This window comes from Rhamphochromis longiceps, linkage group LG1 (assembly GCF_057381845.1).
Source record: "Rhamphochromis longiceps isolate RC_006_pf linkage group LG1, R_longiceps_female_GT1.1, whole genome shotgun sequence".
NCBI classification, from domain to species: Eukaryota; Metazoa; Chordata; class Actinopteri; order Cichliformes; family Cichlidae; genus Rhamphochromis; species Rhamphochromis longiceps.
Window position 1 is genome coordinate 18,112,312 of NC_140557.1, and position 27,564 is coordinate 18,139,875.

Here is a 27,564-nt window from a genome sequence, read left to right on the forward strand (position 1 = left end):
TGCTGGGCCGGTGGGGTTGCTTCCAGTTTCCTCCTCTAAACAGCAGTATATCATTGAAAGTGTGTATTTACTTAATATTCCTGTACACACCAAGTGGGGTGGGGGGATTTTTGTAATCACATAGGCATGTCCAGACAGGTTAACTGTTGGCAGGATTTCCAGAACCTTACAGTTCAGCAAAATATTAAAATGCTAACTGGAAGTCTTCTCTTAGGACATGTATAATGAATTGAACTGTCAGTGCACCCCAGGGTGGCTGTGGCAACAATGTAGCTTGCCATCACCAGTGTGTGAATGGGTGGATGACTGGATGTGTAAAGCGCTTTGGGGTCCTTAGGACTAGTAAACAAATACAGGCCATTTACCATTTTACCATAACTGAATCCCAACTACATCTACCAAGTCTTGTTTTTTATCAGATGATGAAATTATTTAAATCACTCTACATGTGCATAAAGAATCGAGTATTTAATTAGCTTACTACTTTATTTTTTTGTATTCTACATTTTTGGTGTACACAAATTCATATAAGCCTATGTTCATATAAAAGTGAGAAGCAGATTGATGTTTCTGTTTGAAATCTTAGTTCAAATATGACAGTAAGTGTCAGTTTCTGTAATAAACAGGCACATTAGTCCCTAAATGATGTCACAGGGATTTCATGATGGACAGAGAATAACAGTAAATGTTTTTACTGGGAAAATAATAGTTAATGTTTTGTTTTAATAATACGCTGCGGTTCCCCGTTTTGAGCCTAATATTTCACATATAATCACGATCATTTTAAATAACGGTAACGGTGTAACATCTTCCAGGTGTCTCTGACACATGGAATCAGTCCACCTCACCATCGCACTGACAGCTGACCACTTTTACCTGCACAACCTTCTAAACTTTCTCATCGGAGGATGAGTGGGCGCAGAAGGGATATAGTACCTTGGTCTGGAGAGTAGAAATCCCCTCAAAGCACAAGGTAACTTGTGACTTTACGGGTTTATTCATAGCGCCGCGTCCACGCAGCTTTTAGCGTAGGCAGTAACTTTATAACCATCGTCTGTGTCAGGCCATTTCTTGTAAATGCCCACGGTTAGAAGAAAAAGTCTTCCGGTATGGGCAGTCTTACTGAAGCGTCAGTACTCGTCATTGGTCAGAGTGTGGCAGCGTTGTCAAATCCTACCACAGATTTATTCATTCATGACACGGGGCACGAAAAAGTTTAAAGGCATGCGTTTCGGAGAGCTCACTTGATTAAATCTGACAGTGCGCATTCTATCAAGATCACAACCCCGTGCCAAGAGCTTATCTACCTGTCAATCTGTAAGTGCCTTTGATTTTAATCTCTCTTTTTAAAAAAGACGATAGCGCTTTATAAACTTCGGCTCGAATAAGACATTTTCATAATATCTTAAAGAAAGTTAACTTATACTATTTAACGAACTTTACGCGACATTTTCCACATATAGATATAAGCGCGCCATCTAAAAAGAGAGTTTCCACCATCAAGATGTCAAACACGGGAGGTCGGCGACTGAAGCAGTGGCTGATGGAGCAGATCCAAAGTGCGCAGTATTCTGGACTCCTGTGGGAGGATGAAAGCCGCACTATGTTCCGAATTCCATGGAAACACGCAGGAAAACAGGATTACAACCAAGAAATAGACGCATCCATTTTTAAGGTTTGTCTCATTTTGCCCCATTTAAAGATTGTTTTGTTTTTTGTTTTGTTTTTTTGCGGCTAAAACCAGAACTGGTGTGATTCTTAAAGCTGTCCAACACTTCTCCTCTTACTGTAAGGCTGATTCTTTTGTGTGATTTAGACTATTAAAATAATTTTTCACTTTTTTTTCTTTTTGTCCTTTTTGTGCATTTTTACCTTAGAGTTATTATCTTATGAAGTGTCGATGCATTTTAATGCATTGTGGTGTAGCTATATAACTTAGATTTTCTTTCTTTCATTCTTTTTTCTTTCTTTCTCAAGAACAGTTTACAAAAATGATGTACATGTCTCTTCTTAAATTCTTACGGTTTAATCCAGTACAATCATATACTTTTCTTTGTATCCTCAAGGCCTGGGCTGTGTTTAAAGGCAAGTATAAGGAGGGGGACAAGGCTGAGCCTGCAACATGGAAGACCAGACTTCGCTGCGCCTTGAATAAAAGCCCTGACTTCGAGGAGGTGACTGAGAGGTCACAGCTTGATATTTCTGAGCCTTATAAAGTGTACCGCATTGTTCCAGAAGAAGAGCAAAAACGTGAGTTTGTGTTATCTCACAGTACACGGCATATCTCACAATACACTCTGTTATCTCTAGCAGTTAGCAAAATCACTTTTTCATTTGTGATTAGAACTGAGAGCAAAATACTTATTACAGACTGTAGTTCCTATAGCAGTGAATAATTAAAAGAGTATATATGTACTTTGAACCGACTCATTGTGTACTATTCTTTCACCCACAGACGGCAAAAGTTCAGTGATGGCTGTGACAGCTACCACCAGCTCTGGTGAGATCACAGATATGGACTGCAACCCCGAGCTAGAAGAGCTCATTAAAGAGGTGAGATGATGTCTAACTTTAAAGTCTTTTTTTCATTCCACCCCACCTCCCACATATATTTAGATGCACTTAGCCTTTATTGTCACTTAGCTTTCTTGTCACTTTTTTTCCCCCTTACCACACTGTGCCGTCTCCTGCAGTACTTCGCGCACTTCACGGGGTTCACACTTGTTACACTCAGCATGAAAACCGTCCCACTTCTTCACAGCTGTAAAGTGTACAAAGGTGCTTTTGATAACATCTTATTATATTATTGTCCTTTTGCAGGAGGAAAGCTGTAGCATCCAAGCCAGTCCAGAATATTGGTCCCAGGGCAGTGTCAATGGTAAGATTATACTTTGTACCCAGTTTACAATGCAACACACAGCTAGATTAAATGAAGCTATTCACAGCACTGGGTCTTTTGTCTCAGCCTTCATATATCACACTGTTGTTGTGACACCACTTTTGAGAGACATAAGTTTGAATTTATTCACAAAATAAACTCAGCGGAAAACTCAGTGTCTCTGCATTTGTGGGTGCTAAATGGAGGTTATTTACTTGACTGTTGAATTCTGCAATGGAAGAATTGACTAACATCCTGTAAAACTTTGCTGACTCTTGTGATTATTTCTTCGTGAGATTGTAATAGAGAAATGGCATTTCTGATGACGCAGCAAAGTAAAGACATGACACTGTGGTTGTGTCCACTGCCTTGAAAAAAGGCCTTAACCCACCTCTTCCTCCTCTAATTCACAGCTTTCCCACTGCATCAGGAACCTTTGCCATCGAGCAGTCTCAGTTCAGGTATTTGCTTATTGTTATCCATGACCTTACATCATCTACTTGTAAACAAGCTTTCAGCTTCCATATTTTTGTTACATTTGTACGTATTTGTTTTCATTTCTGAATCTGACCAAATGTTTTCTTCTATAGCCCTCTGCCAAATGATGATCAGTTTTTACTATGGAGGAAAGCTGATGCACTCCACACTGGTGACTCATCCTGAAGGATGCCGAATCTCTCCGCAACATCCCCTGGGTCGGGGTGCCCTCTACAGTTCAGACAGCATGCAGAGTGTTTATTTCCCCCCTGCTGAACTCATTGAGTTTGAACGGCAGCGCTATGTCACGCGCAAGCTTCTGGGCCACCTGGAGAGAGGTGTATTGGTCCGTGCAAACCAAGACGGCATCTACATCAAAAGGCTGTGCCAGAGCCGTGTCTTCTGGAGCGGATTGGGAGATGTGGGCTCGCAATATGGCTCAATGCCTGGCAAACTCGACAGGGATGCTGTTGTCAAGATCTTTGATACAGCAAGGTTTCTTCAAGGTGAGGCTCTATATTGGTTCCATATTTTGGATTTACAGAAAAATACAGCTTTGTTTTCTATTTCTTTCACTTAAAGGAAGTAAGACTAGATACTGGTAATTTGCGAAGATTATCTAAACAGCCGTTCGTTTGTTTTATATGCTCCAGCTCTACAGCTGTACCAGGAGGGTCAGATTCCTGCTCCTGATCCAACAGTGACTCTGTGTTTTGGAGAAGAGTTGCATGATCACAACAGTGCCAAAAACAAACTGATCATCGTCCAGGTAAGACGTGTGAAATGATAACATGTTTCACTCAGAGTGCTGACTAGTAAAGCATTAGAAATATCACTTTATTTTTGAGCCTTGATAGTTTTTAAACAAGAGCTAGTTATGGCTTTATTCTGAGAAAAAACTAAAAACATAATTTTTGGGGGTTTTTTTCTCCTCATGGCAGATCACTTCAGTGAACTGCCAGCACGTGCTTGAGACAATGAACATGCGTCGTGCCCAGCCTTATTGCAACAACCCAAACCTAGAGATGTCTGATGATGCGGCCACTGACCAGATGGCTCGCATCTACCAGGATCTGTGCAGCTACAGTGCTCCTCAAAGGCCAACTTACAGGGACAACATGCCAATCACTGCCTAAGATGTGAGCAGTAATACCTGACAAGAGCTCTTCAGCTTGCTCTAAACTGAATACAGAACATAAGAAGAACATTCTTTGCTTTTCTAACACACGCTGGCGAGCCAAACGTGAAAGAGCACATTTCTTCTTTGACTATAAGACTTTAAAGCTGAAGCTCCATATTAGAAAGTCGACAAATTTTTCTATACAAGTAATGTTTACTTTTGTGTAAATACAGGGCATAACTCTGCCTAACGTCTGATTCATTTTTGTAAGATGTTTTTTTATTATCCAACTTAAGAGAACAGGTAGCATATTCATGCATGTTCAAATACTGTATTTCCTACAACTCAAGTCTTTATAGATACAAATCTTTCGTATCTATAAAGATTTCTATTCAAAGTCTTTTTGCAAAATGGCAGCAGTTTGATATATAAAAGCAATTTAGTTTGCTACACTGAATTTTATTTTTGATATTCTATCTTTTTCGTACTTTTTGAGTTTCTTTCTTGTTTGACAACCAGCTGAATAAACAACCAAATTTTTATCAAGTGTTGAGTTGATAAAAGTTGCATAAAGTTTTAGATGCAAAGTGGCATTTAATGAAAGATAGGTTTTACTATCAGACTTTTTAAATGATTGATCTTTAGTTCAACCTTTTGTAGACCGTGTTTCAAATAAAACCTTTTTTACTGAACTACATTTGTATTCATTTGTGTACAATCATACTTATGTGTTGTTTAAAAAGGACTATTCTATTTTGCAAAAATGACCTGTAGAGAAAGTACTATTGTTCAGATCAAGGAAATTACATGAAATAATGATATATGTGTTAAAATGATGCCAGCATATTCTCAAAGCACACTGTAATGAAACCAGGGATTCCATTTTATTATCCTATGCTTGGTAGTCCAGGAATGGTTGGTATTGCAAGCTAAAGTACGCACAATCTAAGCACTTATTGAATTTCCTTCATTTTTTTGAGCACTATTTCAGTGACAGTTTGTCAAAATGGAGAAAATAGAAAGAGAGGCAATCTTACCAGTGTAGAGAACAAAAACTTAGTCCAAACTACTCACAGTTTATAACTAGTATGAACTCAAGCCCTACTCACACAGGCCTAGAGACTGGTCTGGAACACTGTAACAATGGTTTCCCTGAAAATGAGTTTCCCTGACCAGTTGATTAGCTGGAGGTTCCTGGCTGTCACCAGTTGAAATCAGCTCCACAGAGGGTGCTGTGCCAAAAAGCTACCTTGTGATTCATTCAAAGTTTGCATGGAAACACTAACTTGTCTGCAAATACTTGCTAGTCACTCTTCAAGCTATAGTAAAATTTTAAAAGGTGCAGCTTTTGAAATGCTTTGGTTGCAGTAGTGAGACTTAGCTTTTACTTTGAAAGCAAAAGGTCTATTAGTAACTGCAGCAACCTGCTATGAATCAAAGCAATCACAAGGAGGTTTTATGTCTTTGCAACCAATTTCATGCAAACAGCTTCTACCAGCCTCCAGCAGCCACTTATCAATTGGTTACGGCCACACTTTTCCCCAGCAACTGGTGGTTACTAGATGGTTGCCGACAGGTTGCCTGTGTGACTAAAGCTTTAAATCAGTTTGCTGTAAACTTTGTTAAGTGGTTTACCAAAACCCTTGTGCTCACTTAAAACAAATATTCCCACGCTAAGGTTAAGAGCTCCACAGGGTTCTTTGCTAGGACCAGTTCTGTTTGTATTATACATGCATTCCTTAGGCAGTATTATTAGCAGTGATAGCATACATTTCCACCTCTATTCAGCCCAGCTTTATCTATTCTTAAAGCCAGACGACACATACCAATTAGTCAAACTGCTTGAATATCTTAAAGACCTGGATGGCCTCTAATTTTTGGCTTCTAAATTAAGATAAAACTGAGGTTATTGTGCTCGGGCCTTAAAAATCTTAGAAATATGGTTTCTAACCAGATGCTTTAAATCGCATTACTTTGGCCTCCAGCAACACTGTGAGGAATCTTGGAGTAATTTTGACCAGGATATTTCCTTCAGTCTGCATATTGAACAAATATGTAGGATTGCTTTCTTCCATTTGCACAATATCTCTAAAACTAGAAACATCCTGTGTTAGAGTGATACTGAAAAACTAGTTCATGCATTTATTACTTCAAGGCTAGACTACTGTAGTTTGTTATGAGCAGAGTATACTAGCTTCTCTTCACGAGCTCTTTGTTAAATTCAGAATTGAATTTAAAATCGTTCTTGTCACATACAACGTCCGTTGAAGACCTCGTAGTACAGTATCACTGGAGACAGTCACCCTCTCTACTTTTAAGATTAGGCTTAAAACTTTCCTTTATGACAAAGCATGTGGTTAGGGGTGGATCAGGTGACACTGAATCCTCCCTTAGTTATGCCGCAATAAGTCTAGATTGCTGGGGGCTTCCCATGAGGCACTGAGTATTTCTTCTTCACTCACCTTTTTCACTCACTATCTATTTATAAACCACTCTGCATTTAATTATTAATTATTAGAATCTATGACTCTTTTCCAAAGAATGTCTTTGTTCTCTCTTCCTGTTAAAACTGAGTTTTTCCTTTCCACTGTTGCCAAAGCACTTGCTCATAGGGAGTCATATGATTGTTGGGTTTCTGTATTAATGTAGGTTACTTGCAATAAAAAACAAAAACAAAAGAACAAATTAAAAAACAGCAACTTTATCCTAAGATCAAAGTAATGAGCCTCATGACCTTAACTATGCCAAAGCTACAAGTTTGGAGCGTGTGGCTGTTCAGTTCTGCTAACTGGAGTTCTTCTTCTTCCATATGTTTACACTGTTGGTGTCTTTTGGATTATTTTTAATATTATAATCTTAGAAATAATATCACTGGGGTTTTTTGTGTTGTTTTGTTTTTGGTGCATACTTATTTGTAGGAATGCCTCGACAGTCTATGGATGCAGCTTGCTAACCAAGCTTGTTAGTATTAGCTAATAACTTAGCATTTCACCCTGTCATCTAAATAGGGTTATTTCTGGCTCCAAAGAACAAGATGCTGGAGGCAATAACACTAAAGTTGAAACTTCCAATGGGAATTCACAAACCAGTAACTGACTAGGCCGCTTCCATCTTTTATATACAGGTTATGACTTGATTCTACACCCAAATGGTAAACTGATACCAGACATTTGTTTTTGGTATCACAATCTGATACCAAAAACAAAAGCAAAATTAGTGTTTGTGATGAATTACCCACCTCATGTAAGTTTCCAGGCCTCTAAACTGTACTGAAACATAAGTTGACCACTAGTGCATGTCAGTTGGGAAATAACAAACAACAAACAATAATCTTGGTCATTATTTAGTATAGACTTTAGAAACTGAAAAAAAAATAGGAATGTATGTATTTTAAAATGTTTACCTACAGTAACTGCAAATGATTGTGAAGATAAAGTGATTAAAAACAAATAACATATGAGGACATAAGGATCCATATACACTTCTTGTGAAACAACACTTAACCATGTTATTGAGTTTGAAAATTGTTAAATCATTATAAAAGCAACTACCCATGAATCTTGCCACTTACTTTGTCACAGTGACAGCAGCAAAAGTATATTTAGAGGGAACACCTCCACTACTAAAATGGTCATTTACTATGAACACACAATGTTTATGGCTCTGGCTTAGAAATGATGAAACTAAGACGCAATCTGAAACTAAAAGAGGGATCTAGACAACATATGTCAGGGAATCTCTCAACTGCTCCTTCCCCACACACACAAACATCTTCCCAGTGAGTAATGATGACAAAAGACAGGAAGAGAAGGAATTAACTGCTACCATTAAATGAGCAAATGATTCCCAATAAGACAATGACATTCATTCTTCTTCTTCATCTACTTCTTGTTCTGTGTTTCACACAGTTGGTCACTGTGGGCCATGATTGTATCAGACAAGGCGTTAAACTGGGTATATGGTGTCATTATTGGTAGGGAAGTGTGTACAGTATGATTAAATTAAAGCATCTTGGATAGAGTGATAGTGGTTTTCAGGGGGGCTCGTGTAGAGCATCTGCAGTGATTTCTATCAGAGAATCATGTCTGTTTTTAACACAGTGTCATCCAAGAGATCTCTTGTAATTATGTTATTTTGATGTTAAATAACCAGTCAATTTCATCATTATTGAATTAAAATTCAAAATAAGCATGTACACTATTGAGCCTCTTCATTAGGTACACCTATTCAATTGTTAATGCAAAAATGAAATCAGTCGACCATATTGCAGCAAGTCAGTGCGTTTAGGCATGCAGGTATAATAATGAAGTGACTGGACTTCAGCAGTTGAAACACACCATCAGAATAGGGAAGAAAGGTAATTTAAGTGACTTTGGATGCGACATGGTGTTGATGCCAGATGGGCTAGTCTGAGTATTTCAGAAACTGCTCATGTACTGGGATTTTCCCACACAACCATCTCTAGGGTTTACAAATAATGGGCAAAAAAAAAGAAAGACAGAAAAAAAGGAGAAAATATAGCAGCAGATCTGTTTGCGAAAATGCCTCACAGGTCAGAGGTGAATGGCCAGATTGCTTTAAGCTGTTAGGAAAGCAACAGTAAGTAAAAACACCACTCATTACAACCAGGATAAGCAGAAGAACATTTCTGAATGCACAACTTGAAACAGAAGACCATGCTAGAGGCCACTTAGGTCAGCTAAGGACAGGAAATTGAGGCTTTAGGATGTTGTGCAAAAAGGGAGATTGGCATGGATATGCAGCAACTGTGTGATGACTGTGTGATGCCGTCATGTCAGGATGGACCGAAATCTCTGAGGAATGTTTCCAGCACCTTGTTGAGCATATTGCATGAAGCACTTCTGAAGGCAAAAGGCAAAGTGTATCTAATATAGTGGCCAGTGTTTATAGTTTCCAAAACAAACAAAATTTCAGCTTCAGCTCTGCTGTTTTGTACTTCCAAAGAAAATCAAATATCATGTTAAATTTAATTCCAGATCACTGCATTTAATCACATACATTTTCAGGAATGTTGATGGGTCCCTGTGACATGAAAATTATTAGTACACACACAGTTTGTGTGTGTATGTATTTTCGGTTCCCTAATACGAAAAGCATTGGTTACTATGGTAGTCATTGTATTGTACTCACTCACTACACCATATTGTGCACATATATTGTTTTCATTAAGTTAAGAACCTAAAGTAAAAGAAAAAGTAGTTCAAAGTGGAATTTACAGGAATAGAGAGAGAACAAATACGTGTAAATAGACCAAAAAGCAAGTTTTGACAAATAAGCAATAATTGCAATCATAAACATAAACACAGACCACAAGTACAAGCCATTGGTTGAAAAGAATAATTATAGACCCAACATCATACATTTTTAGTATGTAGATGCTTCTGGGTACCAGGGATGGGTAAGACTTGAAATAGCTTTTAATAATGACAAGCAGATTTGCTGCAATGACTCACACAAAAATTACCCAATTAAAGGAGTCATGTGCTCTTCATATGACATCTCTGGATAAAACCTTTCACTTAAATTAGAATATTGAATGGTTCATTGAATAAAAACACAGGTGGAATACTGTGTCTGTCTGTGTGTGCTTGTGGTTATTTACATGGGGGAGTACTGTCTAAGTTCCACAGAACAGGAACTTACTTCAAAAACTGTCACAGGAAACTGATTTCACCCCCTCCACCCTCAAATACCTTGTTAGACACTAGAAGAAACTAATTTATATTTTTTTTAGGTATTTTACACTTTCTTGTGATTATACACATGAATGACAAATGAGTGTCAGTTTAATTTGAAAACATGCTCAGTCCATCCAGAACATCAAAGTTTAATGAGGCTCTCCCCAGCTATAGCCTTCTTGAAGCTTTAAAATGTGATAACTCTGCTTGGGATTAATTATTTGCAAGTTCATCTAGTTTTTCTCTCTGTTGGTAAAGATTATTTTAGTGTTTATTGTTCTGCTGAAGTGTCAGCCACATTGTTAAACTGCTAGATAAACACATATTATTACTTTGTCAGCATTTACAGAATATGCTTTTAGGAAAAACTGTATAGTAAATTTGCAGCTGCACCCAGAAAATAGCAAGGTTAGCCTAAAAAGTGGACAGTAAATCGGTCTAACGGTAAAACTGGTAGCATGGCTTTTCAGTTCTACAGGTTACTGTTGTTGTTTCTTAAAATGTCTGGCATTGAACTTACAGAGCTTTTAGGAGTGCTGCCAAGCAGATGTCACCTTTTTACAGAGCTAGTCTGCCTGTTTCCCCCTCTTTCCTGTCTACCACTAACTTCTGATTCTTGTAAATGAAGAACCATGGTACAGTATAAATATGTGCACGTTCCATGTTCCATATGCACAGATCTGACTCACAGGGAGTCAAATCTTTGCACTTCATGCTTTCACTCAAAGCTTTACTTCACTTCTGTATTTCTGTTTGGAGAGTCTAAAAACTGCAAACGCTGTCCCTCTGCAATATGAATTCGACTCCTCCAATTACCATGATTGTCTTTGGAGGCCTTTACAGGAAGAAAGAGAGGCCCTTAGTTTCACCAAGAATGTATGTTTGATAAAAACATACATTCATGATCCATTCTACAAATTTGAATCAAAAGATTGAAATATTGTGCTTTGTACTGTTTCAACAACGATTTCATCCAAAGCAGTTCAAAAATCTTGAGTCCACCCTCATGCTGTTATATATATATATTTTTTAGGAAAATGGTAAATAGATGTCAATTTACTAAAACAAGTGCAAACACAGAAATATAGTATATAAGCTAAAAAACATAATTTGTGCAATTCTGGGCTGCTCTTTGTTCCATTCTCTGTTAATAATGTTCAGTAATGGTGAGCTCCGGGCACTGGGAGGCCAATTCATGACTGACAGTGTCCCATTGTATTTTTCTGTTCAGGTATGCTTTTAGTGCTTTAGCAGTGTGTTTGGGACTACTGTCATGCTGACAAATGAAGCCTTAATCAGATGCTTTCCAGACGATGATATACCAAGTTTACAGCTCTTTGGGAATCACCACGTTTATAAGTGTGTTATCTTTGACATTTTTCATAGATTTAATTAAAGAAATGCCAGGGAATTGTATATTTTTGTAACAGGCAGCTAGTACCAAAGTCACAAAGAACAGTTGCTTAATTCATTACTCAATGTGTCTACAACATTAGTCATATTGTAAACACAGCACAGTTTAGTCCCCAAAGTCTGCTTGAATGATTCACAGGTCAGTGTTAAATAAAACAAGAAAAACATTCCTGTGAAAATGATCCAGCACAAGTACATGATTTAAAATAAGTAAACACAAACAAACAGTAAACATCAACAAAACAAAAACAAAACAAACAACAACAACAACACTTCAGAAAGCAGAACTATTGCACAACACCACTTTCAACAATTACAAGACTGGTCTGTCAGCCTGCCTTATATTATTATTATTATTATTATTATTATTATTATTATTATTATTATTATTATTATTAGGCACTTAAATGACCTATCTATAGTTATCTATCTTTAAAGATAGGTACATTACTGGTACTCTGAAACACTGCATTACCTTTATAAATTGGATCTCTTACTTGATCTGTACTCTTGTATTTTGTGTCTCATGCTGTGTTGTGTCTTGTGATAAATATTCTCTTCGACAGTACTGTATAATATGATTTCTTTCCCACTTGAACAGAAATGGCATAGTGGAAAAAGTTTGTCTGGGAAGAGACAAAATCTTAAAACATTAACTTCTGTGAATGATCAATTTTATTTTAAGTGTTTTTACTTCTAAAGCACAGATTCTTGGAACTGCTTCTATCCTTTCACTTATGTTGAAAAACTAAAAAAAACCCAAAACATTGCTGTGTTGACATGGCAGGATCTGCAGGGTGAGCAGACGGAAGAGAAGTAGACAAATGTTTCTGTGTGTTTTCTGCCAAGGGACGCTTTTCTGCTCAGTTTTTCAGTGTCTGCAGTATGGTTCTTGTCGCATTGCAACATCTCTTTGTGGCGTCTGAGGCTTCCCACAATAAACCATTAGAGACTGATGACAAACAGAAGTAATGTTGCTATCATACGCAACCATGCCCATCTGCTGTAACATTTCAATCTGTGCTCTATATAGACGCTTAAAGGAAGCAGTTCTTCCCGTGAAAATCAGCGCTTCAAGGAAATTAAGCAAAAGAGGAATCACTACGATTTGAAAGCTTTCTCTGATAGACTAAAGAAATGATTTTTTCTTGTTTTTTTGTTGTTTCCTGATTTCTCTCTAATGCTGACTCCTCACTTATTGTGCGGAGGTTGGCTGCAGGCTCAGCACTGACCTTTAAATTAATTTCCTTTTTTTCTTCAGTGTTTGTATCAGCTGTAATGTAATAGACACAGTCATAAGGGGCGATTGTGGCTCAAAGTTCGTCTTGTAACCGGAAGGTTGCCGGTTCAAGCCCCAGCTCGGACAGTCTCTGTCGTTGTGTCCTTGGGCAAGACACTTCACCTACTGGTGTTGGCCAGAGGGGCTGATAGCGATATGGCAGCCTCACTTCTGTCACAGAACTGTAGCTTATAGTTACAGTGTGTGAATGTGAGAGTGAATGAATAGTGGAATTGTAAAGCGCTTTGAGGGCCCCGAAAAGCGCTATATAAATCCAATCCACTATTATTATAAGTTCTAATGAAAAATATCTTCATGCACCACGTCATTTTATCATTTGCGGTCTGGTAGATTTTTGAAGAATTATGTAAAAGAGCCTAATTATAGGACTTATTCTTAGCCCTGAAAGGTGAGCTAGTCAGGGTGTAAGAAATGTCTCAGTGGGAAGTTATGATTTACATTGAACAGGTTGTGTTATGCAAGTTGTGCTGCTGAAGGCGTTGGTGGTGTCTCTGGGGAGAACACTGGTTTAGACTCAGTGTGGGTGAGATGAGAATAGGCATTCAGAGAGGAACTGGGAGAGCACTGAGGACACTGTGAGTGGAGAGACAGGTGGACGAGGAGCCCACATCCTGGGACACAGGGAGAAAGCCACCTAACCACACACACATTGTGTAGACACACACACACACACACACACACACACACACACACACACACACACACACACACACACACACACACACACACACACACACACACACACACTCATACGCATACACAAATGCACATGTACATCCACACACATGGTAGCCACTTATCTAGGATCATATCCTCTAATCAGTATCAGTTCATGTCCTTCAACCCAAAAGTCCCTTTAGTTACACACCTATGGTGGTCTTTTGGGGGGGAAAAGAGTGGGGGTGGAGAGCTGGGTGGGGTAAGCTGCTAATGTATTTTGAACAAAGAGCAGTAAAAACATTCAGAAACTGATATTCGGATTCTTGTTGTTTGATCAATTTCATAATGAAAAGAAAACAAGACTGTTTAATAGAATCATACACCCACTGGAAAGTGTGTGACGCAGGAGGAAAAAAAATTGACATGCAAAAGTGAAAATAAGGAACTTTACAGATTTATAGGAAAGGGTTTTATTGTAAGGCACCATCACTTTCAAAGTATTCAAAGGTTACAGTCGATTTGCTACATCGGCGCGTGTCGTTTTATTGCTTTTTAAACATTTGCTAGACAAGCCCCTCATTCTTTGTGTATGCACGTTTCCTTTAAATATCTGACATGTGACTTATCTAACAGGCATTTGTATCAACAGCTGACATTTGTGGTAATTTAAAAGAAACCCTGTAAGCAGATTAAATTGAAAATTATCAGCGATCAGAGGCTTGGGTTAAAACACCTTTTAACGACATATGTAAATGCAGTATTTCTGAATCAGTGGGTGAAGGAACAGCTGAAAATTGCATCACTCCACGTCCTGTTTGTTGCACTCTTTGACAAGAGTGATCCCCGACCGCCTGATTTGTTTCTGGACAGGAAATACAGAGAGAAGCCCAGAAAGAAGATCCAGCAGTCAACTTCTCCCCTAAAAAAGAGGAACAGCTGCTCTACAGGCGTGCAGTGGCAGAGTACAGAGAAGTGGTTTATGGGACTAAAACTTGAATGGGAGAGAAACGACTAATTTATGATGAGAATGACAAATGTTGATTGTTTTTAAAACATTGACTTTTTTCAGTTTGAAACTTACCTATATGTCAGCTTTTCCGAGTGCCAGAATTCACAGGCCTTATACATGACCTTTAGAAACGATTTAAGTGAGACAGGTTGGATTCACACTAACTGTTTTAAAAATGTGTCTAAACAGTTTTACAACAGTTACTAGAAAGAATGTTGGATTTCTTGATATCAGGCAAAATGAGACTTCCTTCTCAACTTTCATCAAGTTTATTTTTTCACAATATTGTTTGGAGCTTTTGATGTTGCCACTATCCGCAGCAGCAAATGGCATAAGCTGCTACTGGAAACATACTGATTCGCGTTTAACTACAGAAATACATGCATAGTATGTGAATAAACAACATTCATGCATGATCTTTTTCTGTTTCATGTTCAAGAGAAGCAAAACTTATCAACACGAAAAGAAGGTGATGGATGTCGAAATGAAGGGGAACGCCAGGGTGGGGTAACAGTCCCAGAGGAACCAGAGCTAGGCGAGCATAAGAGGTATATTGACATGAACCTCACAGCTCAGTGCTCTCTGTCTGAGCATGTGTATGTGCATGCAAAGCACAAAGGTGACGGGATGTGGGTAGCCAGAAAGGTGATAGCAGAAAAATACCTGTGAAACAGACTTTCAATACAGATATTTTGACATCACTCTCTCTAGATATGTACAGTCTTGACAATATTGCTTTATTTTATCAGTTACATGCAAAAGAAGAATACAGCCAGCACTGTTTGCACAACATCATTTAGCAAACAGACAATTTTATATTACTTTGACGATGAATTGATCATTTGTAATTATTTCGTTTTTGCATGCATGCATGCATGATCTGTGGTGGATTACATTTAACTCCATCTTTGATTGAGGAACAGGACCTTTGTGGTTTTAAACCATGTTTCCAACTATATCGTTGGACCGACTGCATAAGTCACATTGATTACACAACCTCTCTCAGAATAAGAAGCCACACATGGGCCAGGCAGCAGGTGCTGCTGTTATGGATTATTTAAAGTCGCTCTAAATCGGTTCCAGTACAGCTGAATGAGTCTGTGGGCCAAGCTGTCTGTCGACCACAAGCCTTAGTAGAAAGTACAGTCACATTATGCACTTCCCTCTTTGAAATACCATAATCCATACATGTCCATCACATGATCAAGGTGGAATTACCTGTTAATGCAGTTGAATTAAAAATACAAAAGTGCTAGATCTGTTAGAAATATTGCATAGTTATGGGTTGTGATATTGTGAACATAGTACACTTATAACAATGTATTCATGCATAATAAGCACTTTTGAGGGGGGATTGAAAGCAAAATATGGCACACAGGAAAAATTGAGAAGAATTTGCATTTTTAAAAGCAGAAACCCAGTGAGGGATTCAAGTGTATTTTTATCACGAGATTTGCATGTTGCCGTTCTCTGCCGTGCCCCGTCGAAGAAGAGAAAAAGTGGCACCACTGAAGCAGATCCTCTATGGCTAGTTAACCATGATGGTTTGCACAGTTTGCAGTTCACATCAATAGAGAGTGCGCAGGGGAAAATCCTGTTATGTAATTTAGGGCAAAAAGAAAGGTCTAATGTCATAAGAGTGCTCAACGGCATGAGAAGGAAATAGTGAAATTTATGAAAAGAGGAAATATGCTGTTGGTGAAAGATGAGTTATTGGTTATTATTGCACGTTTCATTATGAGTTTGCTTCAAGACGCCAGTGCTGAAAGAAAAAAACCGGCAGCTCACCTCAGCTTTCATAGCTTCACATTGCCACCTAGTGGAATCACGAGGTTATGAACTAGCCACACACTACAGCACGGTACATTGGTTTTCGTTTAGTTTAGCTGAAGTACTGATTCAACAATTTAGGTAAAAGTGATAAAGTAAAGGCTCTGAAATTAAAGTAGCTACTTAAAAAGTAGCTACTTTTTGAAGGACAGTTCTTACAGCTTTTGTGTAAATGTAACTGAAGCTCGTTATCTTTGTGCCTCTTTTATCCCTTTGTATGCGATAAGCACTGGTAACGGATAACCCAAAAGGAATAGAGAGTACAGATAAAAAGTAAAAGTAAAAAGTTCTCAAGTAAAGTACAGATACCTGAAAATTCTGCTTAGAGTGTTACTTTACAACTCTGCGTTTAATATGTAAAATCTGTGGAAAACAGTGTCTCATGAAGTTTGTATTATTTCCAAAGGCTCCCCGTATGCCACCGATAACAAACAGGATCTAATTCTTCTTGGCACTGCTTGCCATCTTGATGCACACCACAGATAATTCCATTCCTTCATTTTCCTAAGTGATTCCTTCAGGAAAAGCAGATCATATCTGTCTATGAGCTCTCTGGGATAATTGTTTATTTGTTGTTTCTGCTACATTTAAAGCCTCTAGACGTCACACACGTGACCACCCCCCAGCTATAGATATTTTTCTGTGATTGCTCTGCAAATTATGTTGTGAAAAATTCTTTTGTAAAGTGAGCAGCTGTGGTAATAACATTTCTATGTACAATTTAAGAATGTGATACAATAAAAAAAAGATATTAATTTGCAGTATCTAAAGAAAGTTTCTTGTATCTTTGGTAATGTGTGAATACTTTGCTGGAGAAGTTTATGTTGTCCTTATTACATGTTTTCAACTTTTGAGCTCTTCTCTGGCAGTCTTGTCTGTTGTTATTTTAGGACAAGGTGGAGGTTGTGAATTCTAATCTTTTGCGAAATTAGTCACCACAGAAACCATTGCTATTATATTAAAGTGGAGTATTTGAATCTCTTTAATAGTCTTGCTGACATTATATTGAAAAACAGAACTATGAAGATTAAAACAATTCAAATTTAAAATTAAGTAGATTTTTAAAAATAGTTTTGATGTCGTAGAGTGTTTGACAGTGTGAGATGACTCAACATCTATTTAATATTCTTTCTTGTCTTTTACTATAAACATTTGTTCAATTAATGAGTCATAAAACCAGATGGTGTCGAAGCTCAGGACAACTCAGACAGGTCTGCGAGTCTTTAAGTGGCTCATTTAGAAGCTCATTGTATTATTGAGTCACTCAAAACTATGTCTGTCTCATTTTGTCTTTGTTACACACACACACACACACACACACACACACACACACACACACACACACACACACACACACACACACACACACACACACACACACACACACACACACACACATGCACAGATACATATATTTTAAAGACTTTCCACACCAAGCCTTACTATGATTTCTACCTCATCTACACCTAATCACTCATTGATCCTAATTGAATACTTGGCAGTGAGCACGGGTGGTGATGGCATGCACTGAACTAAGGGCTCATCAGTCTTAGTCTTTAGTCCTAGGTACTCTGACTTGTCAAGAAAACTAATGGAACAACTTGTCCACATGTCCACTTTATATGTCTGTGAGAAAAGTAGTTAAAGTTGTTTTTCACTGTTATTTTGGGTATGAAATAGAGAGTTCCTTCAAAGTTTGGGGATGTGAGAGTACCTTTTGTGGTTTGACCAATCATGTTTCCATGAGAGAGGGGCTTTTTTCTTGCGCCTCATGTGAAAAGAGGTTTTCGGTTGTGTTTTTTAGAATTTGCAAAATGCTGAGAAATTATTGTAAAACACACTTGACCTTGGATCATAACAAAAGTTGTAGCTGTATCTGTTGAAAGAGAGCAGAGACCATTGGCTGTATCATTCCATTTGTAAGCTCAACATGTGACAAAGGCTGTCTGTAAACAAGCATGAGTTTTAAGTTACTGCACACATATAGTGGCTAAATGCAAGGATGAAGAAAAAAAACAAGCTGCATTTTTGGTTGCCCCATATATGGCAATAGCCATCAGCACAGTATAATATGATATAAGCTTAAGATTTACTCCACCTCTCCTAAGAAGCCAGCTGAAGCAGCTGAGCTCTCAACCCTCTTCATCGCATCCTGGATCCAGGAGCAAACAGCCGGAGAAGAGAAGACCTGGTTCGCCTTAAGCCTCTCCCTTGGGGTGAATTACGATTTCCCGAGTAACGGCGAGCCTGGGGAAGCAGACTGAATGGTCATCCATCAGCCTGGGTGTCTGCATCCTCTGAAACAATGTGTGACCCCTGGGTGCAAAGAGGGTCAGAAGAGGAAGCCTTCCACCCTCATACACACACACACATATGCACACCCATCAATACATACGCCACTCTGCCCTACTCTAAAAAGGACTTCAGAGTAAACCCTGTGGACGTAAGATCACATTAGTTGGCAGAATTTTTAAATCTTATCAGTACTCCAGCAGCACTGTAATACCGCTTTATGCATGGCCAAAAAAGCTCATACATATAGAGTTCACCAGTTTAGAACAAGTTAGAATTTAAGATACAAAAGCAAGCCAAATCACCTGCTTTTTTCAAATTGTGATCCATTTCTTGAAGATTATCTCATTAAAATGTATTCAGTGGAATTCTGGGATAATTTTAATCATAGTTTATTCAGAATCTTTATTGCCAAATGTTTTTTTTATTGATGTAAAATGTATATAAAGTAATTCAGTCTCACTTCATTAAGTTACACTGTCTTTTATATAGTGAATAGGAACACAATTCTAAATAAGACCCAGTCACACTTTTCTTTAATTAATATTAGTCTTGTTAGTTAAAATAACTGGCTATATTACTCTAATATGTATTTATTTCAAAGTGTATGAATGTGTGGAGTGTAAAAGTACACTTGACTAACTTTTTCTTCTAATATTAATATATGTTTATTTAATATAAAGACATCTTTATATAAGTTATATGATTTACTTATTATCACCACCATCCACAGCGTGGAGGTTGCACAGCTTCTTTGGGGTTTTCCTAATGTCCGAATCAGAAAATACATGACAACAGACAATAAATACACTTTCTGGCTGAGCAATACAGTTCCTAAGAACCCAATGATGACCCCAGCACCAGAGAAAACTGATCATTTATTGGTCTAAAGGTTGTTAATCCCAGCTGGTTGGTGGGAAGGTTTATAGTGCTGTGTAGACCAAGGGATGGAATCTATCTGTATCTCTGTCTGGGAACCTGACAGCTCTGGCTTTAGTCTGCACCCAGACCTCCTACATGCATGTCTCACTGTTTACTGCCCGCCTCACACTCCTCCCTCTACACATCTATCATTTCAGCAGACCACACACACATACGTGACATACACAAAGACAAATACACACATACACATACCCTAACTCAAAGGTTATTATCTCTTGATTAACCTTAACCCAAATCAAAGTCATCATCCTAATAAAAATGAGGCCATAACTCTTACTAACCCAAAGTTACTGTCCTGTAACTTAAAATAAAAGAAAGAAACTTTAACCCTTGACAATTATAGCCTCATCTTTGAAAATATCCTCATACTGAACATCTGAAACTCACTGGGTTCCCACTGGGACTCAAACACATGAACATACTGATTCTAACTGCACCGACTCACTTGCTATTCAAACTCTGACCTGCATCAGTGGGTCCCTTGGTACAGATGTGTCATAGGGAGCCAGATTGGTGCTCATTCCACACGCAATTTCCTGTAATAAAAGAGCAGTTTGAGACGATGAGCTCTGAGCAAGCTGATGCCAGCCAGTGATACCTGCACACCAGGGAATTCTGCCCACGTCTGACCCCCAAAAATTAAAGTGTTGTCTGCATTCCAATGAACATTTACCAAACACTATAAAGTTAATTACACTGGTGTAATATATGGCGTAAAAAAGAGCAAAAGATAACTGATGCATTGATGTTTAATATGTTAGCATGTATGAGGATTTGTATGGGGATGTGCTTGCATGTGAGAGGAAAGCTGTTTCTCAATCTCTGGTCATTAAAAAAGAAGACTGTTAAGGTCAGCTTAAAAAGCAGGAAGAACTTCCACCCCATCCACCCACCATTTTCTTACTTGCACCATCCATTTATCATTAGTCAGACTGACTACAGCTCCAGGCTTATACACGCTCTACAACCCTGCCACTAACCCTTAAACCCAACATGGCTGCAACTCTCAGCTTTCCCACATTAACCCATTTCCTGGGAGAGCTGGAACAGCATTTTCATGCCCACTCTCAGGAAATTACTCCAATCTCTGACTACAAACATACTCATGTTAGAATCTTTTTTTCCTCTTTTTTAGGCGTCTGTTTTTCTGTGGACTTGTGATCCCCTGGGTTGTTCACATGTCGTATTCAATGCAAGTGTGCATGCTGGTGGGTGATAAGTGACTTTACCTTGTAGGAGGGATTTGTTAGTTCTCTGCTGTCATGCTTACCAGTGGTTTACGGTACACGTAGCACTAAAGCAAATCATTATTTTCAATGGTTATGTTGTTAAAAGACCGGTTTGTTGCAACACAAATCTCTGTTTACTGTGAAGCTATTTATTCTTAACATAAAGACAGATCTGCTTAATCATTCCAGAATTTGAGATGTGTCATCTGATACTTCATTACATCACAGCTCTGTGTGACTCTGCGCTTTTACGTCAGTGTTTTTGAGAAAAAACAAAAACAAATTCAATTTAGATACCAAACAGATTACAACTGTTCCAAGTGGGAGCAAAACATGTGGAGGCATTTTACCCAACTCCATAGATATTAACCTCATGGTGGAGCTAGAGGAAAAGTCAGGGGGATCATGAAAGTTAGTAGAATAGATTGCCTGCCATGAATTTCTGCAGCTACACTGTCTGTAAAATGCTATGGCATTTAGGCCAGCAGCTGACCCACAGACTGACTTTGCTATCCACTAGAATTGTTACATTTGAGTCATTTCTGGAAACAGCATCTCTCTTAGGCTATTCAAGAGAATCCACAGAACACACTGCCAGTTTTCTTAAGGCCAATTTCTTCGGTAGACAGTTCCAATAAAAACTTGTTGATTGTATGTCATGCTGAATGGTTATCTAAGTATAGGGATGGTTTCTTAAGTTTGAGTGCTGTGAAAACCACAAATAAAATTCCATTTGCCCTCATCCTGGTGTGCAGTGGAAGAAATTTCAGATGCGGGTGCCTCAAAACCTGCAGATATTAAATCTTTTGTTAAAAGAAACAAATAACAAAATGTGTTTTTGCAATTTGGGTGAAAATACCATTTAAATAAATAAACCTATTAAAAAAGCTATGTGCAAATTCTGGTATAAAACTTTCATGCAGTCAATAAAAAATGTAATTTAATAGCTAAATTGATTACAGAAGTATAATAATCCAGTTCTATTTCTGTGAATGAGCCTCATACAAACACAGCCTCGTGTTTCTTTTCTTTCCTTGTGCTGCAATCTCAGAGGGATTACACGATCCAGCAGATTGCTGTCTAACATGAACATTTGCACCAGGTCACACAGACAGGATGTTGATAGTATCTCTGTCTCTCTTTTGCTTTCTCTCAGCCGACCTCCACTTTTGCCCACAGCAGAAAGTTCATCATAAGAAGACTGAAGCGAAAAACAAAAATGAAGATGAGAATATGCACAGGAGCAAATGTACACATGTGAATGATCAAACACAGAAAAAAACGAGATACTTGCTATCTTAATCATCGACCATCGTCCATCTCTGGTTTTACTCATGGTTGCAGAAGACGTCTTCTTTTGAGGAAATTTAGGAAAATCCATTGTTAGGATGTTGAAATTTTATTTTGAGTGTTTACACTATCCATGCACTCTTGTGTAATCTGAAATCTTTGGATTTAGGCAAAACAAAGCAATGCTACACGATAACATATTACTCAGAGTAGCAGCGCAGGACCCCAGAGAACTTTAAATGTTAAGGTGAAATGTTTCACCTTAACAACCATCTCCATTCATAAACAACTGCACACATACATGTTTAGTAATTCTGCTATATTAACATGTTAAACACTTAACTTTAAACCTCAAATTCTCTCTAAAAGTCATTCAGTTTCAAAAACACTTTTTGGCTGGCCGAGCCAAAAACATACTGACTCACAGTCACTGATGCTAAATTAAATTTACACCAGTATAAATATTAGCAGCTCTCACTGCTATGATCAACTTCTGGTTGTTTGCAGCTCGAGGCTTTGTTTTGTTTTTTTTTGACCATCTTTCCCATCAGTCTGTATGGTGAATGCAGTATTTTCTTTTTTAGAACCAGGGGGTTTGCGGTTTTACATTTTATTTTGACACAGTGATACCCAAATAGCTGGAGTCCTCTCTTTGGTGGCATCACCGGAGTCTAAGTCGAAGCTCCAATATTTAGTCGTGTTTTTAAAAGTTCTCAATTCTCAGCAGCTTTGTATAAATTTCTCCTCCATGCTCTGACATTAGCTAGAGCATGAGGGTTATGCTGCATTTACTTGCATGCCTCCCGTGGGTTGGCAGCTGTCCAGTGGGCTTAGGACTGCTCAAGCCCCTTGTCGAGTCCGGCCTGTAGGCAGGATCTTCTGGGCCTGATTACAATACTGTCACAGAATGACAGATGAAGGCTCTAAAGAGCTCTATCTTTAGCCCTGGGTAAGGCCGTCACTGCTTCAGCCTCCACTTAAGGGAAGAATGGTGGGACAAAGAGAGAAGCAGATGGAGAGAGAAAATAAGTCACTACATGGGAAGAAAGTCAGCTATGGCACTGGTTTGTTGTACCCAAAAGAATGAGTATGGCATGAAAATCTCTAAAAGTCTGCAGAGTAAAATGCACAAGTGAATATTAATAGTGATTCATTTAAGCATATACCTAGAGCAAGAGTGTCTTCTGTGTCTTCACTCCCTATCACTGACGCACTGCTATTGCTGTCACTGAAGAAGACAAAGCAGAATTTTCCCTGGCCTCCCTCTGTCCGTCCACCTCCCCTCTCAGGCCACTGTTGGTTTAACCCCAGTGGGCAGCAGGCAGGCTTGACAGCACCCAGACACTATCATGTAATTTATGGTACGCTCTGAGAGTGGTGAGGAGATGACCACTCACATCTGACCCCTGCCATCTTATCGGCCACTCATCAAGTAGAGAACACTCAGACTTATCGTCGCTTACTCATTCGTACACCGAGCCAGCATAGAGTATAGCTAGTCATAGCAGTAGGCTGTATTTTTTAGAAGATCGTAAAGACAATGTATGCTTGTAATAGTAGATGAAAAGGATAGTTTATAGTCCTTCTGCTGTTCTAGTTTACAAATGTGGTGAAGTAATAAGCATATAAACAGATATGTATTGTATATTTCAATGAACCAACGAAGTGACATCTGTGAGTTTCATTTAAAGAAGTTCCTTCTGTTATAGTCTACCAGTGACTTTATCATAGCAATGTAGGATCAGTGGCCTCATAATTTATCATAGAAATGATAAAAGACTGGTGCCGATCATTTTATCACTTTGTAGGTTTGATATTGCTACAAAGCAGTTTGTGGATTGGGTGTGTGGAATTGTTTTTCAATTAGCAGCAAACGGTTTTGCAGTGTAGCCTAAATCCTGTAGGGGGCGTCCTGCACTACACTATCACACCTGAGGAATAACCACAGAAATCAGCACTCCACTTTGTCAGAGCTTGGAAAGCTGCAAAAGCTCATTGTCACTCTACCCGTCCAGTTAAACACTCACAGTGGTGTAAGATCTGCAAATACTTCTTCACACAGTAATATCTAAAAACTGAGACCTTTGAAGCATACTTTTGTAAATCTGTCCCAAATTAGGGCTCAGCTTCAAGATGTGAAATCGCTGTTAACTCAACCAGGGTGAATTTTATAAGTATACCTGGTGATTTCTTTCCAACCCAAAGAAAAAGAAACATTTTTTTCCACAGAGTTCACCACAGAACATCTTTCAAAACAAGCACTGGGCTGGGTTTAAGGTGATGTAAACACAAATCTATTTCTGTGGCTATGACACACCATGGTTTCTCTGGAAAGGGAACAGCAGGCCAGCATTACAACAAAGGAGGCCACACAGACAGTGGCGGTTAGAGCATCTCTTTGGACGTAGACATGGACAGAGAGAAGGATAAAAGGAGCGAGGGTAGACCTTCAAAGCCAAGTGCAATACAATACTAAGTTACTGTAGGCCTCAAACCCTAAAACATACACTGCACGTTTAATAACGGGCAAAACAGATTGCTTTGGCTAGTAGTTACAATACCTAGTACTTTCTAAACTGAGTACTTTTTAAAAGAAAAGCAGAACTACCACAGTAAAGAATAAAAAACAATTTGAAGTGCTGTAGAGGAAGAAATGAGCCAGATCACTGTGGTAAAGTCACCCTGACACAGAGACACAAAACAGACAGAGAGCTCTCCCTCGTAAACTCAGCAGTGAGTCTTCAGCAGTTCATCTCAAACCAGCACATTCAAATGCAATGAAGCCTTTTCCACTTTATAAAGATACTTTAATATGTGTGTGAACACTGAGCCATAGAAGGAATTTAATCTGTGTGCGTACCTGTGTGAACGTTTTATCAGTAGTAGAGCTTCTCTGGCCCACCACTGTGCAGGGATCGATCAGACAGCAGACAGCTGAGGGCAGATGTTACCCGACACACTCCTCCTTTCAGTGAGGCCTGGCCCACCCAATTTACTCCATCAATCAATGGATTGGGTGCCAAAAACTCTCCTCCCTAATCCAACAACCTCCCTCCCTCCCCAAACACGCAAACACATCACAACAGCTCTTGCTCACTTACACTGCAGACCAAGTTGTAGCTCATCTCTAAAGAGCAAAGGTGATTAAAGGGTGTGGTGTGTGGTAGGATGAGGCACGCTGTCCCCCAGAGACACACAATTATAAATACATTTAGGAGGTAAATATAAAAAATAGTCAAACAATAAATGACCCAAAAAACAGTTTGTTCAGATTTTGTTCATTTCAGCTCACTGGCCAAGGAAAATTGCTTAATGATGCACTAAAATCCGAGATGACATGTGGAACAACACAGGCTTACTATTCTCTTCATCACCTACAAGAACATGTGGGAGCTGGAAAAATAAAGAGCAGATGATGCTCACAGTGCGGGGGCATTGTCTGAGTGTGTGTGAGCCGGATGCAAATGACGTCTTTGATTTTGTAATCCGCAGAGCTCAGAAGCCAGTGCTTGTGCAGTTTAATGTCTGTTGTGTTTTTTTGGACTATCTGGTTTCAGCTGCACAGTTGTGGATAGTTAGCATGTAAGGTAGAGTATGGGGGATGACTTCTTTTCTGGAGGAGTATACCTGAGTCATAGATCACTGGGAGACAACAATGAAAGCCATTCAGCCACTCAGTGAAGCACTAAAATCTGCTTCACATAGATTGAGTGGCTATAATTGGAAGTGTTACAATGCTGTGCTAAAATCTCGGGCCAACCTTAATTTTTAAAAGATATTTGTCATTCAAAGCGGCAGACATTCTTGTAATTTTTCAAAATGGTCTTGACCAGCAGTTCTCCAGGTCTTCTAAAGGTCTTTCACAATTTTTCTTTCAACATTGGCTGCTTTTTCACTCCTTTTCAGACCAGACCTTGAAACTGATTATTTTTAGAGGAATGCTTTTTGTTTGCCTAGACACTTAAGACTGACCTATGAATCATTCAAGCATAAATCAAAAAAGCAGGGATGAACCAGTGTTGTTTTTACCCATAACAGATGATTTGGCAAAGAACAAATTTTAAAATATATTTTCAGGTACTTTCTATGTAGTTATTAGCAGTTTGTTACAAAAACACAGTTTTCCCCAATCACGTCAATTGGCTCTAAAGAAAATGGCAGCAATAATGCAGTTTGACAAGCATATAGTATTAGTAATAGTAATAGTATATTTGCATCAAAAAGGAGATTCCCAGAGAGCTATTAGCTGAAAGCGTGGCATTTCCCAACATGGTGTGGAGTGTGTTCTTAAAACACCTGAGAAAACTACACAAGTAGAAGACAAATACAAGTAGAAAACCTATCTAAAGCAGATAAAAGTGATCTGAAAGTCATGTCTTTAGTAATGGATAAAAACTCTAGCCAAAACACAGTACTGAGAGATTGAGAGATTAAAAGTGTTCTAAGTGTTCAATGAAGCCTCATTGTTTCAGGGTGGTGTTGAGAAGCACTCTAAAGGAAGGAAAACAAGGAGATATGGGTGAGGTATGTAAAATTATACAAGAACTAGACTCAAAATCAATGGCAACGGGTCTCATGGAATCCAAGTTAAAATTTTTTGGTTCATATCCTTGTCACTCTGTGTGTAGGAGGTCAGAAGAGAAGTATGACAATGAAGGCCTATAGCGATCAGTGAAACACTTCGGAGGCTCTGGACTGAATGTCCGCCAGTGGTGTTAGACATAAAACTGAATTACAGAAAAGTAAGAATAGACTTTAATCCCCCATCCCCTTGGCAATAGCTTTGTTTTTGAGCATAACAGTGAAAAATGTCAAACACAATGCAACTGCCGTAAAAGGCATAAAAGATGGATAGAAAAAGATACAGCTGAACACATCAGTCATGGACTGGCCTCCCCATAGACTGGACCTCGGCATCATTAGAGAACTGTGGAATCATCTTGACAGCGAATGGAATAAAAGGCAGCCAACATCCAAATAAAAGCTATGGGATGTCCATCAAGAGGTCTCGTGAATTATTCCTGAAGACTATTTAAAATTACAAAAAATTACAAGAAAGTTTGAGTTCAGGCTAGAAAAATGATGGTTATACCAAATATTGACTTCTAAGCTAATTAGAACTGTGCAACCTCTGTTTTTGCCTTATATTCTGCATTTCCATTTATGTTTCTACATACCTCAATAAATTACTGCACCCATAACCCATTTTCCTTGCAAAATAGAAAGAAATTAAGGGTTGCTCAAGATTTTTACCTAGCAGTGCTGTGCACATTCTCCACAGTTTCCCATGTCTTTTCAATTTTACTTCTATTGTACTCATCCAGTAGTTATGGCAGTTACACAAAGGTGAAAATATTTCCAGCTTGCTACAGACGCAGGTTGTTGATGACTAACTAGCCACAAACGCGTCATTCGATTTACAAAC

At 38.6% G+C, this 27,564-nt stretch overlaps 1 protein-coding gene across 1 annotated transcript; it reads left to right on the forward strand.

Annotated features, from left to right (window-relative positions):
• The first annotated feature begins 1,201 nt into the window (after nucleotides 1-1,201).
• irf8 (interferon regulatory factor 8) lies at nucleotides 1,202-5,167 on the forward strand. Its single transcript, XM_085400901.1, has 9 exons — nucleotides 1,202-1,317; nucleotides 1,464-1,675; nucleotides 2,067-2,250; nucleotides 2,456-2,553; nucleotides 2,821-2,878; nucleotides 3,292-3,339; nucleotides 3,469-3,861; nucleotides 4,009-4,124; nucleotides 4,297-5,167. Exons 2-9 carry the CDS (start codon nucleotides 1,505-1,507, stop codon nucleotides 4,489-4,491), a joined length of 1,263 nt encoding a protein of 420 aa, XP_085257027.1. The 5' UTR covers nucleotides 1,202-1,317; nucleotides 1,464-1,504; the 3' UTR covers nucleotides 4,492-5,167.
• The last annotated feature ends 22,397 nt before the right edge of the window (nucleotides 5,168-27,564 follow it).

Coding starts and splice junctions, on each gene's coding strand:
- irf8 (XM_085400901.1), top strand. CDS start 1,505: ATGTCAAACACGGGAGGTCGGCGACTGAAGCAGTGGCTGATGGAGCAG. Junction 1,676..2,066: donor TAGACGCATCCATTTTTAAG/GTTTGTCTCATT, acceptor TGTATCCTCAAG/GCCTGGGCTGTGTTTAAAGG. Junction 2,554..2,820: donor TAGAAGAGCTCATTAAAGAG/GTGAGATGATGT, acceptor GTCCTTTTGCAG/GAGGAAAGCTGTAGCATCCA.